The sequence below is a fragment of the Prionailurus viverrinus genome, chromosome A3 (assembly GCF_022837055.1).
Source record: "Prionailurus viverrinus isolate Anna chromosome A3, UM_Priviv_1.0, whole genome shotgun sequence".
Classification (NCBI taxonomy): domain Eukaryota; kingdom Metazoa; phylum Chordata; class Mammalia; order Carnivora; family Felidae; genus Prionailurus; species Prionailurus viverrinus.
In genome coordinates, this window is record NC_062563.1 from 103,091,538 (window position 1) to 103,107,010 (window position 15,473).

At 43.6% G+C, this 15,473-nt stretch overlaps 1 protein-coding gene across 1 annotated transcript; it reads left to right on the forward strand.

The window, feature by feature from the left end:
* Positions 1 to 616: 616 nt before the first annotated feature.
* IL1B (interleukin 1 beta) lies at positions 617 to 7,402 on the forward strand. Its single transcript, XM_047853233.1, has 7 exons — positions 617 to 674; positions 1,094 to 1,155; positions 1,693 to 1,741; positions 3,368 to 3,572; positions 4,115 to 4,276; positions 5,524 to 5,654; positions 6,627 to 7,402. Exons 2-7 carry the CDS (start codon positions 1,103 to 1,105, stop codon positions 6,834 to 6,836), a joined length of 810 nt encoding a protein of 269 aa, XP_047709189.1. The 5' UTR covers positions 617 to 674; positions 1,094 to 1,102; the 3' UTR covers positions 6,837 to 7,402.
* The last annotated feature ends 8,071 nt before the right edge of the window (positions 7,403 to 15,473 follow it).

The following is a 15,473-nucleotide window of genomic DNA, read 5'->3' on the forward strand; positions in this document are numbered from 1 at the left end:
TGAAAGGGTTGCATGAGCTTGTCTCCAAGGTTCCCCCAGCCCCATCAGGAGCCTAACCCCTGCATAAATATATTTTTTCTGCCCCATCCTAGGAGGTCAACTGTCTCCCCAGAGGCTCCTATAATGGACCCTGAGCTCCCAAAGTAGAAAACAGCACCCTCAATACAGACTGGGAGGGTTACTGTCATTTCTTTTTACCCCTTAATCCATCTCCAAGTGGGAAGCCTCCTAAATTTAAATTTAAGGAAGCATGTTTGCGTATGTATCTCTATGTCCTCCACTTTGCCCCCAGAGATACCAAATTAAAACATTATTCTAGCCTAGGAAAATCCTGTATTTTAATATTGACACCATTCATGTAATTGTTTTCAGGAAAACAATATATATTTGCATAATGACACATTTGCAAAGATGTGTCATCATTTGCTACCATTTGCCCTTCCATGGCCTAGAGGATTATTTCATTTTATCTTCTCCCAGAAGTTCCCATCAATTCTTTTTTTAAAAAAACTTGATTGTGAAATTAGTTAACCAAAGGGGAAATTTCTCAGCTCTCTACTTCTGCTTTTAAAGAATATAAAAGAATGAGATTGAAATTGGCAGAGAGCAGATCTCTCGAGGCACAGCAGCCCACTCCGGGATTCTATTCTCTCCAGTCAGTCTTCATTACTCAGGTACAACTTGAACTAACTCTTCTTTATGACTCGATTCTAATCAAGTCTCTCTGTCCCTCTCTCCCTTCCTCTCTGTCTAAGGGCTGGGTTTTCTATAAAGATGCCACACGTACTACTATGGTTATGATTTGTGAAATATTCTGGGAATGGGCACTGCTTATGTAGCAGCTGACATCTGAGAGATCAGTGTCAAAGCCTCTGCTCCAGATCTAACAAATACGCTCCTGGTTTGGGTTTGGGTTAGCAACTGTTTCCTCTGGACCCAAAGGAAGGCTCTTTCACACATTCACTCATTCATTCAAAGGCTGTTTCTCTGCATGCCTGCCATGTTGCAGGTGCTAAGGGAAATTCACATAAGAAGGCGGCCCTCGTGGGGACTGGCCTGGCAAGAAGTTACTCATTTTCTCCTCTTTACCCAGGTTTCTGAAATGGCCATGGCAGCAGTACCTGAACTCACCAGTGAAATGATGGCTTACTACAGGTCAGTGGGGAGACTGAGACTAGCAATGTGAGCAGGGTTCCTCTTTCAAGAGTGGAGTGTTATCTGTGCTTGGAGACCAGATTTGTCCCCCAAACTGCCTCTTCCAGTGGCAAGTGGGGTTCCAAGTGAACCTGGTTTAATGACATATTTCCCACTACAAGTCCAGCCTTGGGGCCGCATAGGACATTCAGATGTTGTTGCTGCAGGGGCTTCCTGCAGATGACAAACAGGAAAAAAAGATTCCAAGTGCACAATACAGGGGACTCCTTGGCAAAGTTTGGCTTGATGGAGAGGAAAAGTTCAGATGTTAACTGGGCTGGAAGTTAGGTCTCAGGATCCAACAGAGAGTACAAGGGATATCTGCCCCGCCTCCCATGCTGCCCGTGTATATTAGCATAAAACTTGCCAACAGCTTTCAGTAGCTTTAAGAGACATGCTATTTGCAGTTTCCTATTAACAGTGGAGACTGTTTGCAGGGAAGGGAAAACAAAACGTGTCTGGGAGACTAACTGAGCAATCTCTCTGTTTTTATTACAGTGATGAGAATGACCTGTTCTTTGAGGCTGATGGCCCCGAAAAGATGAAGGTGAGACCGTGGGCCAAGCTCACAACTCCTGGAGGGACTCAGACATGAGAAAGGCTCCAGGAAAAGGGTTCTGGGCCACCTTGTTCCCGTGGCATTTTGTGATGGAAGGACTTTCACCTCTTCCAGTGAGGCAGATGCAGATGGCACGATATTGCTCCCACAGTCACTCACTGAGGCTTGGCGATGGTGGCCATGTTCATGGAGGGCGAGGAGGAATGGCTGTGGGGATAAAGTTTGCTACCTCTTGTTTGGAAGGCGGCCCAGGCTCCAGTGCAAATTTAATTCTCCTTTTAAGAGAGGGTTCGGCCTACATTAGTCACTGGAGTCCTTGGGAGTTCATGTACATCTGCCCCCTTTAAAGGTAGAATAGCTTTTTGCTCCCTGGGATAGAGCTGATGACAATAAGATGTGGATGATGTAAACAAAAAGATGAATTGGGAGTTGAAAGAAAATCATTCACTTGCTATTTGACCTTAAAGAAGCCATTTCACCCCCTGGACCTCTGAAATATAAGGGGCATGCACTAGATGATCTCTTAGCTGTGGGCCTCCTGTAACCTTCAGTTCTGAAATACTGTCAGTGATAGCTAAGTTTATCCCAGGAAATGGGTGTTTCTCTGACTCTCACCTTTACTGAGAGCCATTTTGACGTTCAGGATGTCCCTTCTTTTCTGTATGAGGCCTAATAACTTTCCAAGGTGCCATCAACCCAGCCAGGTCAGTTGCACAGATTAGCAAGCAGCCACTTTTCTCTGACTTTTTTTTTTTCTTCTTCAGTTCATGGCAGCTTCCTCTAGCCTAATAAGTCAGTCCCTATTGTTGTTCAAAGCCTATTTCTCTGAATGCTTTGAAACCAGTAACTGGTGTACTCCAGCCCTGAGGGGAGGTGGTGGGGGGCGGGGTGCTTCTCTGTCTGGCTCTTTCCCTGCTGTTCCTTCCACAGCCTGTCTCTCCCTCTGCCTCATCTGGAGCCTCAGCTCTGAGCAGGAACTTCTCTCACTCAGCTTTCCTCTGTGCTGTTAGAGGCCTCTTTAACTGTTGAGCATTCAAACCATTATCAGCCACCAGGGCAACCTCACTTAAGCCCTCATGCAGTTTTGCGGTTTCTCTGAATAACGGGAAAGTGGGAACGTATTTCACACATAGTAACCACTTGTAAAGTACTTGTAGAATGCTCATAAAACAGTGTTTAGAAAAAAAGAAAGAACTTGTATAGGATAATTAAAAACCTGTTGAATGAACATAGATGAATAGAAAATGTTATGATCACCATTGCCATGAAAAATTAAATATACAGTGTTAGAGCATTAGGGACCCAAGAGGACGCAGTTGAAGAAGGTATAAATTTATGGCCAGGTGGAGTAGTTTGTGAAGAAGATAAATGAGGTAGACATGGGTTTTATTCTAAAAGAATACCATCTAGGCCATCAGAAAGCCCACAGTTCTGGTTTGGGTTCTGTCTCTAACTCACCATGGGTAAACCACTTAACCTCTATATGCTTCAGAGAGAAGAGAGTTTATCATTAGAAGCTCAGTTCTCTCTAAGGCCCCTTCTACTTCTCTGATGTCAAAATGGGAGCTCTCTGGCCCAATCACCTTAACATACTCTTCCTGGGTCTCTCCACAGGGCTGCCTCCAAAACCTGAGCCACAGTTTTCTGGGAGATGAGGGCATCCAGTTGCAAATCTCCCACCAGCCCGACAACAAGAGTCTTAGGCATGCCGTGTCGGTCATTGTGGCTATGGAGAAACTGAAGAAGATATCTTTTCCCTGCTCACAGCCCCTCCAGGATGAGGACCTGAAGAGCCTCTTTTGCTGCATCTTTGAAGAAGGTACTTAATGAGAACCAAGGGCAGACAGGAGATCTCTGGTCATGTCCTTTTCAGAGTCCACAACTCAACAGACAACGAACCTACCCTAAAGCTAAAGTCCTTCAAATGTAGAAGAGCCAGCAATGAGAGAAAAACAGAGAAGCCTAGAAACTAAATGAATTTAGTTGAAACTATTCTTAACACAAAAGCGCCATAACTATTCACATTTGCCAGTTACTCTCCCATTCTCAGAGGTTTTCATCTGCACTACCTCCTGCAAGTCTCACACTGTCCCTGTTGGGCTAGTGTTATGGCCGTTGCCATTTTACGTGAGTAGCTCTATTGTTAGTCTGCAGCCGGCAATGGAACTGCAGCCCAAATCTACATCTCATGATGCCAAGTCCAGAGTTCTCGCACACCCCAACTTCCTCCCCACCAGTTATAATCGAAGTCCAGCTACACATGCTCAGATGTCCTCCAAAACACCAAATTCTGCTGCCTTACATCATCTGGCCTGCCTTTCCAATTTTCCTCCTAAACAGCATATATGCTCCACATTTCAGAACCCATCATCTGTGACACGTGGGATGACGGTTTTGTGTGTGATGCGGCCATACAGTCACAGGACTACACGTTCCGAGACATAAGCCAAAAGAGCCTGGTGCTGTCTGGCTCATACGAGCTGCGGGCTCTCCACCTCAATGGACAGAATATGAACCAACAAGGTAACTGGGGACGTTTTGATTCTTTTCTTGGCCTCCTGACCCTGTGCTAACTCTCCACATTTTTAACAAAGTGGTACAATAAGGCAAATTATGACCTAAGTGGGAAAATGTATAATGTATAACAGGTAAACATTTGTGTTTTGGTCCTAGCAAGGACACCAGATTGATTCCCTTAGCATGTTCATTTTTTAGCAAGAGATGAGACTCTGAGAAATTAGAATGCTCAAGCACACCCAGGACCATTGTCCAGCCAAGTCTTTGAATGATAGTGTAATGTCAATGCTTCCATTAGAAAGGGGTCATTTGATGGACATGACCTAACTGCCTGTGGGTTCCTTTTTCCTGTCGTTGAGGTTGAAACTAGGATGGTGAAGAGATACTGTGTCCATCCGCATTCCCAACCCTGCCCCCTTAATCCAAACATCCTTCCCGCCCGATACCAGATGGTTCCTTGTAGGGAAATTTTACTGGCAAGCAGGAGCTTATCTCTCTCTACTGTAGCCAGCAAATGTTTCAAGTCTGGAGAGCCCATTAGTTGTGGGAATCCGCCTGGCACCTCACCACTGTGGCTGAACCCTGTATGCAAGAGGGCAGCCAAGGGAGCAGCTGAAAGGAGCAGGCTGTTCCCTTCCAAGGCTGCTGACCTTGGAGAGAGGCATCCCAGCCAGGCCAGGACGAACCTGTTTCTTCAGAACTGGGTTGTGAGCATGACCTCAAGGCCCCCCAAATGAGATGGTGGTGACTAAGGAAGACTAAAATGAATGTCTCTTTGGAGCCACTTTTCCCAGCTAAGCCTCACCTCTCCCAAGTTCTTCCCACTTGTTGCTCCATGTTCCTGAAACAGATCTGTGCCTGATTTCTTTCGGGAGCCCTGATCTACCTCTTTTCTTGCCTTGCACATTGATCAAATTGTTCTGCCCATACAGATGGGCACACCACTGGCCAGTCACAAAATGGCTTCCTTCTTTCAGCATTTAAAAATCAGACCCCCTAATTCTTCATTGCCACTGTGATGAGGCTCTAAGAAACCCCTGCAGACCTTCTTTCTAGAAAATATGAAATCAGGCAACTAAACCCGCTACTGTCTGTGACAAGCCAACTTATCCTGTCTGTTAGGCCATAAGAATCTTAGTGTGGGTTCCCACAGAAGATGTTAATTGTATGAGTCCTGGGCTCGAGGTCCAGTTGTTGGGCCAGCCCTGCGTGGCTGTGCGTTCCTGACCACAAGGCCCCTTTCCGTTCTCTAGTGGTGTTCCGCATGAGCTTTGTGCATGGGGAGGAAAATAGTAAGAAGATACCAGTAGTGTTGTGCATCAAGAAAAATAACCTGTACCTGTCCTGTGTGATGAAAGACGGGAAACCCACCCTACAGCTGGAGGTGAGTACCAGGGGCTGAAGGCTTCCTAGGCTTCACTGAAGCACATTTAGCCCTCATTTATTTCCAAAACAACCACCTTTTTTGCTCAGAAAATATGGGAGCGTACCTACTTGGTAATTTTGCATAAATGTAAATACATTTAACTACCAAATGCATGAAACTTTCACTCCCACCACGGAAAATTAAGTCATTTTGCTGATGTTATTATGTCCTGCCATTGTGACCACCCAACAGATTATACAGTGTTAGGGTTAGAAGGCTTATAACATTGTTAGGGCTACTCCATTTGATAAATGACACCTTAGGAAATTAATCAATTCAAGGGAGCTGTCACCTGTCATCTCCTCCACTCTCAAAATCACCTGCCACCCCACCCCCCTAACCAGCTTTGCCAGCAAAAGTTTCAATTCTAAGTTGAAGTCATTCTAACCAGGGCCATAGAGAAAAATACAGCAAAAGTCCCTGGAAATTAGGTAGTCCTACAAGTTTTCACCTAATGTTCACTTTTTAATAAAATTCTCACTTATAGGGGCGCCTGGGTGGCTCAGTCGGTTAAACGTCCGACTTCGGCTCAGGTCATGATCTCACAGCTCGTGAGTTCGAGCCCCATGGCGGGCTGTGTGCTGACAGCTCAGAGCCTAGAGCCTGCTTCAGATTCTGCGTCTCCCTCTCTCTAGCCCTCCTCCGCTCATGCTCTGTCTCTCTGTGTCTCAAAAATAAATAAACATTAAAAAAATTGTTTTTTTTAATTCTCACTTATATTATGCTCCCTACCATTTGATATTAAGTTTCAGAAAAGAGAAAAAGCTCTTTTAGTCACTACACAGAAAGTTGGTATCACAAAGATAAATCAGGAGTCTGGATCCTGGTCCTAGGACTCATCATTTCCTCTCTGGCTGAACAAGAGAATAACTTTACCTGAGTGTCTTTGTCCCTTCCCTCATAAAAATTCTTATTTCTGTTTTGCTGCAGATGTTAGACCCCAAAGTTTACCCAAAGAAGAAGATGGAAAAGCGATTTGTCTTCAACAAGACAGAAATCAAGGGCAATGTGGAATTTGAGTCTTCCCAGTTCCCCAACTGGTACATCAGCACCTCTCAAGCAGAAGAAATGCCTGTCTTCCTAGGAAATACCAAAGGTGGTCAGGATATAACTGACTTCATCATGGAAAGCGCTTCCTAAAGAGACCTGTACCCTAAAGAGAGTCCAAATGTGCCGAATAACCCCTGCTGGCTGGCGGAAGGGGAATAGAAGGGCTTAAACATGGCCTCAGGCTGAACTTCACTATTATCTAATCAATGCACAGCTGTCTTCCTTAAATCACTGCTAAGAAGATCTGTCCGCCAGCCAGGAGGAATAACCCCTTCTTCCCAGGGCCAATCCTCAGGTCCCCTCTACTGAGCCAGGTCACCTTTATCTCTTCTACTCACTCAAAGCCACCCTGGCAGAAACCATTACACTTTAGGTTCAAAGAAACCCTCTGTCCTTTGTGCCCAGCCTCTGATGAACAACCTCTTAACTATTTATTTATTTATTTATTGGTGGGTTAGTCTATTTAATTTAAGTCAAGAGGGCCAAGAAGCATCAGTGTCTGTGAAAAGAGCCCAGCCTTCAATATCTATGAAATTAATTTAATTTGCACTAGTGTGCCATCTTTATACCAAGCCCTTTCACCAAGGCTGAAAAATGTATAAGCTCAGATTGTTTACATAGGAATATTTATGAATGATTAAGTATGATCACTCTGCTTCCATGATTCTGAAATAAATTTCACTGAAAAAAAAATTTTTTTTTCTATGTGGTAATTGCCTTTTCTGGGATCTGATCCAGAAGAGTAAAGATAAATGGGGCCATGAGAGTTCTCCTTGGGAGGCTGTAAGCCCAATCCTCGTCTCTGAGCGTGGCAAAATACCTAGGAACATCACCGGCCAGCAAAGACAAGCCTCCCTATCCCTCCCCTTCATTTCCATTTTTCAAGAAAAGGATATCTGGTACACAAGTTTCATCTGAAGAACAGGATCAGCTGAAGTAAGGGAGGAAGGGTTGGTGGTAACAGCCACCAACAATTTCTCTACTCATTTATTCAACAAACATGTATTAGGGAAATGCTATGTACTAAGAGCTACAGAAACAAGACAGGTAAGGCATTTCTAGTTAGATAGGAGAGGCAGATATATACAAGCAAAAATAAGGCAACCTGGCAAAGAGAGGTAAGCTAAAGTATGAAAGGAGCAGCCAGGAGGAGTGACAACATCCGCTGTGAAGGACAGAGGGTCAAGGAGGACCGACCTATGAGTCAAGCCTAAAAGAATGAGCAGGATTCCTTGTACAGAAAAGAAGGGAAAGGGTACTCTCAGTAGTGGGACCAGTATCATCAAAAGCATGGAGTGAAGAATAAAGAATGAATGATGCAAAGAGTAAACTTTCAGAATTGCAGAAGTCCCCAGAAGCAAAGTCAAAACACCAAAACAACCTAGGGAAAAAATACTTGTAACTGTATCTCACACAAAGGGATAATTTGTTTAATATATAAAGAGTTCCCTCAAAAGCATTAGAAAAAAACACGAACATAAATCCAACAAAACAATAGGCAAAAATCTAACAAAACAATGTATTAACAGGCAGTCCACAGAAAAGGAAATACTATTAGATCTTGGACAGAGTAAAACATGCTCAACATAACTTATAAGAAAATTGAATTAACAGTACTTTGAGATAACAGTGTTATCCTATCAGATTACCAAAAATCAAAGTTTAACAAGATACCCTGTTGGGAAGACTGGGGAAACCCCCACTCTAAGATACTACAGGTGGGAGTATAAATTGGTACAACTCATATAGAGGAAAATTTGATAATAACTATGAAAATTACAAATAAACAACCCCTTTGGCCCAGCAATTTCATTCATGGGGATTTATCCTACAGGTGGAAATATACCCATGGGAAATAATACATGATCAAAATTACTCATTTCACATCACTTGTAAAAGCAAAAGATTGGAAATAACCCAAGTGTCTATCAATGGGAGCCTGGCTAAATGAATTATGAGACATCGATACAATAGGATGCCATTCTATATGCATTCTATAATGCAGCTATAAAAGAATCACAAAGCATTCCACACCAATATGTTGACTACCATATAGCATTAATAAACTCTTGTCATATATTGTATTTAATGTAACTGGCAATAAAGCAGCAGAGGAAAGGGTCTATATCTGCAGGCAGCCTGACCTAGAATGAAGCAAAGCCTTTCTAAGCTCACTCTTGTATGGAAAAGCAAAGGACTGTCGTCCAGAGGTGCTTTGAAGGGACAAAAAATACACTAGTGCCAGCTGTGGACACCTTCCAACGTTCTGAAAAAAATCACTGATTTCTGCCAAACACCGCAGCCTGAGACTGAGCATCTGAGCATGGGAGACAATCATCCACAATCCCTCAGTGAGAGAAAGAGAGAGAGAGAGAGAGAGAGAGAGAAGAATCATTGGCTCAGTTGTGATCATGTGATGTTCGGCATCACATACTACTCGTATTGCAAGACATTGCTCGTTTATCAAGATAAAATGTATTAGAAATGTTTGCTCATCTTCAGAATACTCGCAGAACAAGCTAGGGCACAGGAGCTCGATGGAGGCCCTACCACCTGGCAAGAGCTCCTTCTCCCAACTCTGTCTGCTTCATAACTGCAGTGCAAAGGATGGGAAGGTACCCAAGTGGTGCTCATTCCCCAGTACATGATAGAGCTGGTGGGAGGCTGGTGGCCAGTTCAGGGAAGAAAGCAGAAGTACCCCTGGGATCCCCAGCAGTGATACTGTCCCCTTTCCTTGGTTGATTGATACAATCCCACCCACCTCTCTCAGGTCCAAAGGGAGAACATGCCAGAAAGAATGACAAACTTGAAGCCATTGAACCTCATAGGAAGCCAGATTCCAAATCAACTATATGAGTGCAAATTGGTACAGCCATTTGGGAAAGAAACTTGGCCATGTCTAATTTATTTTTTTAATCTTTATTTATTTATTTTGAGAGAGAGAGAGAGAGAGTAGGGGAGGGGAAGAGAGAGGGAGAGAGAATTCCAAGGCCACTCTGCACTGCCAGTGCATAGCCCCATGCAGAGCTGGCACTCACAAACGCTGAGACCATGACCTGAGCCAAAATCAAGAGTCACTCCCTTAACCGACTGAGCCACCCAGGCGCCCCATGTCTAATTTATTTTAACATGACTTATGACTCAGCAATTCCGCTGTTTGGTGCCTTCCCCAAACAATTTCAAGGATGTTTATTTTAGAATTGTTTATAAAAAGTTCAACAAAGTAAACTGGAAACAACATAAACGCCCACTGGTAAGGAAAAGGTTAAATAAACCATGCTAAGTTTTAAAAAATTTTTAATAGTGCTGAAATGGAAAGAGATTCAGACAAGTCATCAAGAGGAAAAGTCAAACTGCAAAACTGTTAGCACAGGATGATACTATTTACATAAAAAAGCACTGCACATCCAAAATGCATGGCCATGTGCTTCTAAGAGTATGTAAGGCAGAGAACTCTAGAAGGGTACTGACTAGACTAAAAATAGTGGTTACTTGGGGTAGGGTAAGGTGGGGGTGGAGCAGGAGGGGAGGTCGTTAACAGGAACTTTAGCTTCATGCTTGAATTTTTTACAAGAAGAATGTATTTGTGAATTACTTACATAATTTTTTTCAATCCTCTGCATTAAAATGTTCAAAAGACATGGGTTTCAATTCTCGGAACTGAGCCAAAGACTAAAATTGACCCTCCAAGGGCTATTCTATTCCTGGTTTGGAGCCAAGTTCTTTCCCTGATAAGAGCTCTCCCTTTCTCTGCACTAGGTGTTCTTATCCTGGAAAAGAAGAATAACCTATTTCTAACTCTTAATTCTTTTTAACGTTTATTTATTTATTTTTGAGAGAGAGAGAGAGAGCCAGCATGCACGCACTGTATGCAAGCATGCAAGCAAGGGAGGGACAAAGACAGAGAGGAAGAGAGAGAATCCCAAGCAGGCTGCAAGCTGTCAGCACAGAGCCCACCACAGGGCTTGATCCCAGAAACTGTAAGATCATGACCTGAGTCGAAATCAAGAGCCGGATGGATGCTCAACCCACTAAGCCACCAAGGAGCCCCAAAATAGCCTGTTTCTAAGTGGAAAGGATCAGATGATTTGATCTGATCCCTCCCCAGAACCAGAACCCTCCCCCCACTCTACCAACCACATGCAATATAACGGAAGTAGGTAGTCTTTACAATGGGCTGGGAAGTCGATTTGTCTGCACCTCCAGCAGGTAACACACCACACCTACCAGCTACCAGCTTTCAAGGAGATCCCATGTACCCAGACAGTAGGAGGCAAGTGCTTATAAATTTGAGTCCATACAGTTAGGGTGTGGCTTATCCCATATGCTTGGGCTGGAGTAAGCAAGTATCTGGTGGGGGGAAGGTAAGTGATGCAGTGGTGTGTGGGAGCTTATCTAGGTTGGGGGTGGGTGGTTGCTACAATGTCCTTCCAGTGAAGGAAGGATAAGTCAGCCTGCCTTCTGTGCAGACCTGCTCCCTGCCACATTCCTCATCCCCCTGGACAGCCTTGCTGAATTATCCACAAACATCTGATTCAACTGGAAGCCAGGGTGAGAATGACTTAGAGAACTGGTGTGATGCCCACTCAGGGATGCAGAACCAAAGTCAGAGCCTCTTCCCAGTTCTTATCACATCTCACCCAGATAGATCCTGACTTCTAAATTGGCACTTTGGAGCAAGCCCAGTGAACAGATTTTCCCCCTGGGAAGTCCCAAAGCAGTATGTTTCTTATTTGTAGAAGTATGATTGTTTGCTTCCACAAATAATCATGAAAATTCAAATCCTTCTTGGAAAGCAAATCATGAAACCATGAAACGAGGCACACGGAGCAGGAAAGGTAGACAAGGAGGGTGCCCGGGGCCTGGGCTACTCTCTCAAATCAGGGGTCTCCCTGTCTCTGAGAACATCTCACCTTCTGGCAAATAAGGCAGCTGCAGTTAGAGGGACCCAGGTGAAGCTGTGCTTGGGCAAGCCAGTGCTTGGGTCCCTCAGGGGACCAAGGTGTCAGTTGTTACTGGTATTCAGCCACCCTCTTCCTGGCCCTGAGCTTCCACACAGGCTGTTTGAAGGGGCCAGTGCTTCTGTTTCTCCCCAGCCCCTCACCTCCATCCCGGCACCCAAACCCATCAGCCCTCAGAGACAGAAAAGGTATGACATCCTTTATATGCCAGGGATCAGAAGTGTGAGATGAGGGAGTCCTAGCCACCACCTGAGCAGCCTGACACTGCAAGTCAACCTGAAGAATCACCTAGCCAGACGGTCCACATGGTTTGCGTGCGACGGCTCAGTTTGGATGAGTCCCTGGAGCAGAGGGATGTGTGGAATCCAGATACATACAGGAGCATCTACACACTGTATTTGGCTTTAAAATACAATATATCATTGGGCTGCCTGGATGGCTCAGTAGGTGGAGTGTCTGACTCTTGATTTCGGCTCAGGTCATGATCCCAGGGTCCTGGGATGAAGCCCCACATCGGGCTCTGTGCTGAGGGTAGAGCCTGCTTAGGATTCTCTCTCTCTCTCTTTCTGTCCCTCTACCCCACTCGTTCTCTCTCTGAAACAAAAAATAAAGTAAAATAAAATACAACACATCAGGAACACCTGGAAGAGATGTCAAGTAGAGGAACTAAGCCTCGGTGCCCTCCTAGCCTTGGGGATGAGACCCTTGTCCCAAGTATGTAATGTACTTGATGCACCATCCATCATGGGCCTCACTTCTAGAGCAGTGAGTCCAATTCCTTCCCCAAAAGGCCCTTCCAAGGCCCTAATCCTTGTAAGATATTGGTCTTCTGATATTTTAGCATACAAACCACTTACAAGAATTCTGAAAAACTATGACTTCACCCCTTTGCCAACATACATGTTTTAGATTAAAATCTAAAATTTTTTGTGATTTTAAATAGTTAATTACAAAGGTTATAATTTCTGGAATACTGTAAATTTGACATAAAAAGAAAACTGCTACATCACTTATAAACATATCCAACAAAATCCTAATACCTCAGTGACTGATTCTTACTGTCATCCATCTAAAAATTACATGTTATACATCTAAAAATTCCACTTTAACGGGAGAAAATTAACCACATTCCTTTTTTTCTTGAACTGATATATCCACTCATTTCTCCCATGAAATCTTAATATAATGTAACACATGTCTAAAAACATTTTACTGATCATTCTATGATACTTCTTTGCAATAATAAAAATGTGTTCAATCAAAACTTAATTTTAAAAAAACTTATTTTTTTATGTAAATATAGGACGTTAAATTAAAAAAATTCTTCTAGATTGAGTCATCATTACAATTATTGTTAGCATACAATTGATCAAAATAACATAAATATATAAACATATTACGAATATTGATTATTGGCGGGGCGCCTGCGTAGCTCAGTCAGTTAAGCGTCTGACTTCAGCTCAGGTCATGATCTCACGGTTCGTGAGTTCGAGCCCCACGTCGGGCTCTGTGCTGACGGCTCAGAGCCTGGAGCCTGCTTCGTTCGGATTCTGTGTCTCCCTCTCTCTCTCTGCCCCTCCTTGATCATGCTGTGTCTGTCTCTCCCAAAAATAAATAGTAAAACATCAAAAAAAAAAAAAAAAAAAGGAGACTGACTGATATTCTTTATTTAAAAAAATGCATATTGATTACTTGTGATATATCTTGATGAGACCAAGCTTTTTAAAAAGTTATTTCATACATTTATATATTACTCATAATTAGAATGATCCTACTCAACATTGATCCTATAGGTAGTGGGAAAACACGTACATATAAATAATACACAGATAGGAATGAAAGGAATTTTATTGTAGCTACGTCACACAATTCTTTGAAATCTTTCTAAGTTACTTGCCAAAATCACATAGTCAGTCATCTATCATCAAAAATTATGTTTAATGACTTATTATTCAACAACTTATTTAGGTCCTTCTTCAGTTTTGTTGGAAGTTAAGAAATGGAAATCACCCTAAACTGCAAAAGTCCTTGGAGTCCTTCACTGGGGACTGAGACATTCCCTTTGTTTAGTGCCCCAGGGGTCCCGATTCCCCAGAGCAATGTAACTTCCTGAGAGGAGCAATGTGTGGGAAGACTGGCGTTCTCTTCTTTCTTGAAGGGTAGAAGCGCAAATATACAATGGGAAGTGAAGGTAAGCCTGCCTCCTTTCTGCTATTCACATGGCTGCCTGCCCTGATGCTGTTTATTGGACTGGATGAATGCCAGGAGTGACCACAGCTGATGTCAGGGCATCAGGTGACGACACAGCACCTAACTGAGCTCTACTTCGTGGTGAGGGGTTAAAGGCTGGAGTGAGAAGCCTGGGCCCACTCTTAACTCTGACCTTTTTTCTTCCTCTGTAACAATGCAGGGTGGGGGCAACGTCAGGTATCAGCTCCAGCATCTGTGGGTCAGTTCATCGTCAGTGATAGGAAAATAACCAAACACAGCAATAGGATGGAGAATAACTGGGTGGGTTAGCAATGAAAGATGTTATTTTTATTTTATTTTAGGTAAGGTGGTCAGGAAATGTCCCTCTGAGAAAGTAGCTTAAGTAGAGTACTGAATATAGATAAGGTATCAATCTTGCTAAGATCTAGGGGAACAGTGTGCCAAAAGAAGGGAACTTCTAGACGTGAAGTCCCCAAGGTCAGAAGTGGGCTTGACATAAATAAGGCACAGTAAGAAGGCCAATGTGGCTGAGGCAGGGTGAGCACAGGAGAGAGGGACAAGGGCCAGGTCTCTATGCAAGAAGGGTGGACCTAGTGTGTCATGCAAAACCATTAGAGGTTCTTAAACACGGAAGAGATAATCTCTTGCATTCTTTATCATCTGCTGTTGTGTGACGAATGGAGCCTGGGGACAGGAAGAAAGGATGACAAAAGTGGAAGCAGAGAAACCAGTTAGGAGACTGTGGCAATGGACTATGCAGGAAATAATAGTATCCTGGACCAGGGTAATAAGTGTGGGGGATATATTCTGGGCATAGAAACAACAGAACTGGCTGATGGAGTAAATGTAGCAGATGAGAGAAAGAGAGAAATCAAAGGGGACTCAGGTTTAAGAGCTGAGTAGCTGGCTAAATTGGGGTATTTAAAGAAATAGGGCAGCCTCGGGAAGCAGCAGATATCATGTTCTTTTGGGGAGAAAGAGGTGGACCAAAAGTTCTGTTTTAACCAAGCTATATTTGAGATACCTATTAGCCACCAGAATATAAAATCCAAATCTCCCTTTAGATTCAGATTCAGGAGTATCTGGCATGTAGAAAGTGTATGATGCCATGGGTCACCTGATAGTACCTAACAAGCGTGAGTTGCTGGAAAAGAAAGAATGGCTGAAGACTGAGCCCTGGGAACGACAACATAGAGAGGTCGAAAGGAAGAAATAGACCATCAAAGGAGATTGAGGAGGAGTAACCAGTGAGGTGAGTGAAAAACCAGGAGAAGGGAGAGGGCAACAGGAGAAAGCGGGTAAAGGAGAAGGAGGTCCAGCAGGTCCAACAAATACGGAGAGGTCATGTACATGAGGACCTGGCCATTGACTCTGGTGAAAAAGAGGTTGTGGGTGGCCATAACAAGAGGACAGAGCTTAAGGACAAAGCCCTTCTAGGAATTGATTCAGGAGAGAATGAAAGGCAAGCAAATGGAGCCAGTGAGTAGCCAAGACTCCTTTGCATAGTTTTGCTGTAAAAGAAAAGGGGGAGCAAGAGGGATAGAGAAACACAGTG

Coding starts and splice junctions, on each gene's coding strand:
- IL1B (XM_047853233.1), top strand. CDS start 1,103: ATGGCCATGGCAGCAGTACCTGAACTCACCAGTGAAATGATGGCTTAC. Junction 3,573..4,114: donor TTGCTGCATCTTTGAAGAAG/GTACTTAATGAG, acceptor TCCACATTTCAG/AACCCATCATCTGTGACACG. Junction 4,277..5,523: donor ACAGAATATGAACCAACAAG/GTAACTGGGGAC, acceptor TCCGTTCTCTAG/TGGTGTTCCGCATGAGCTTT.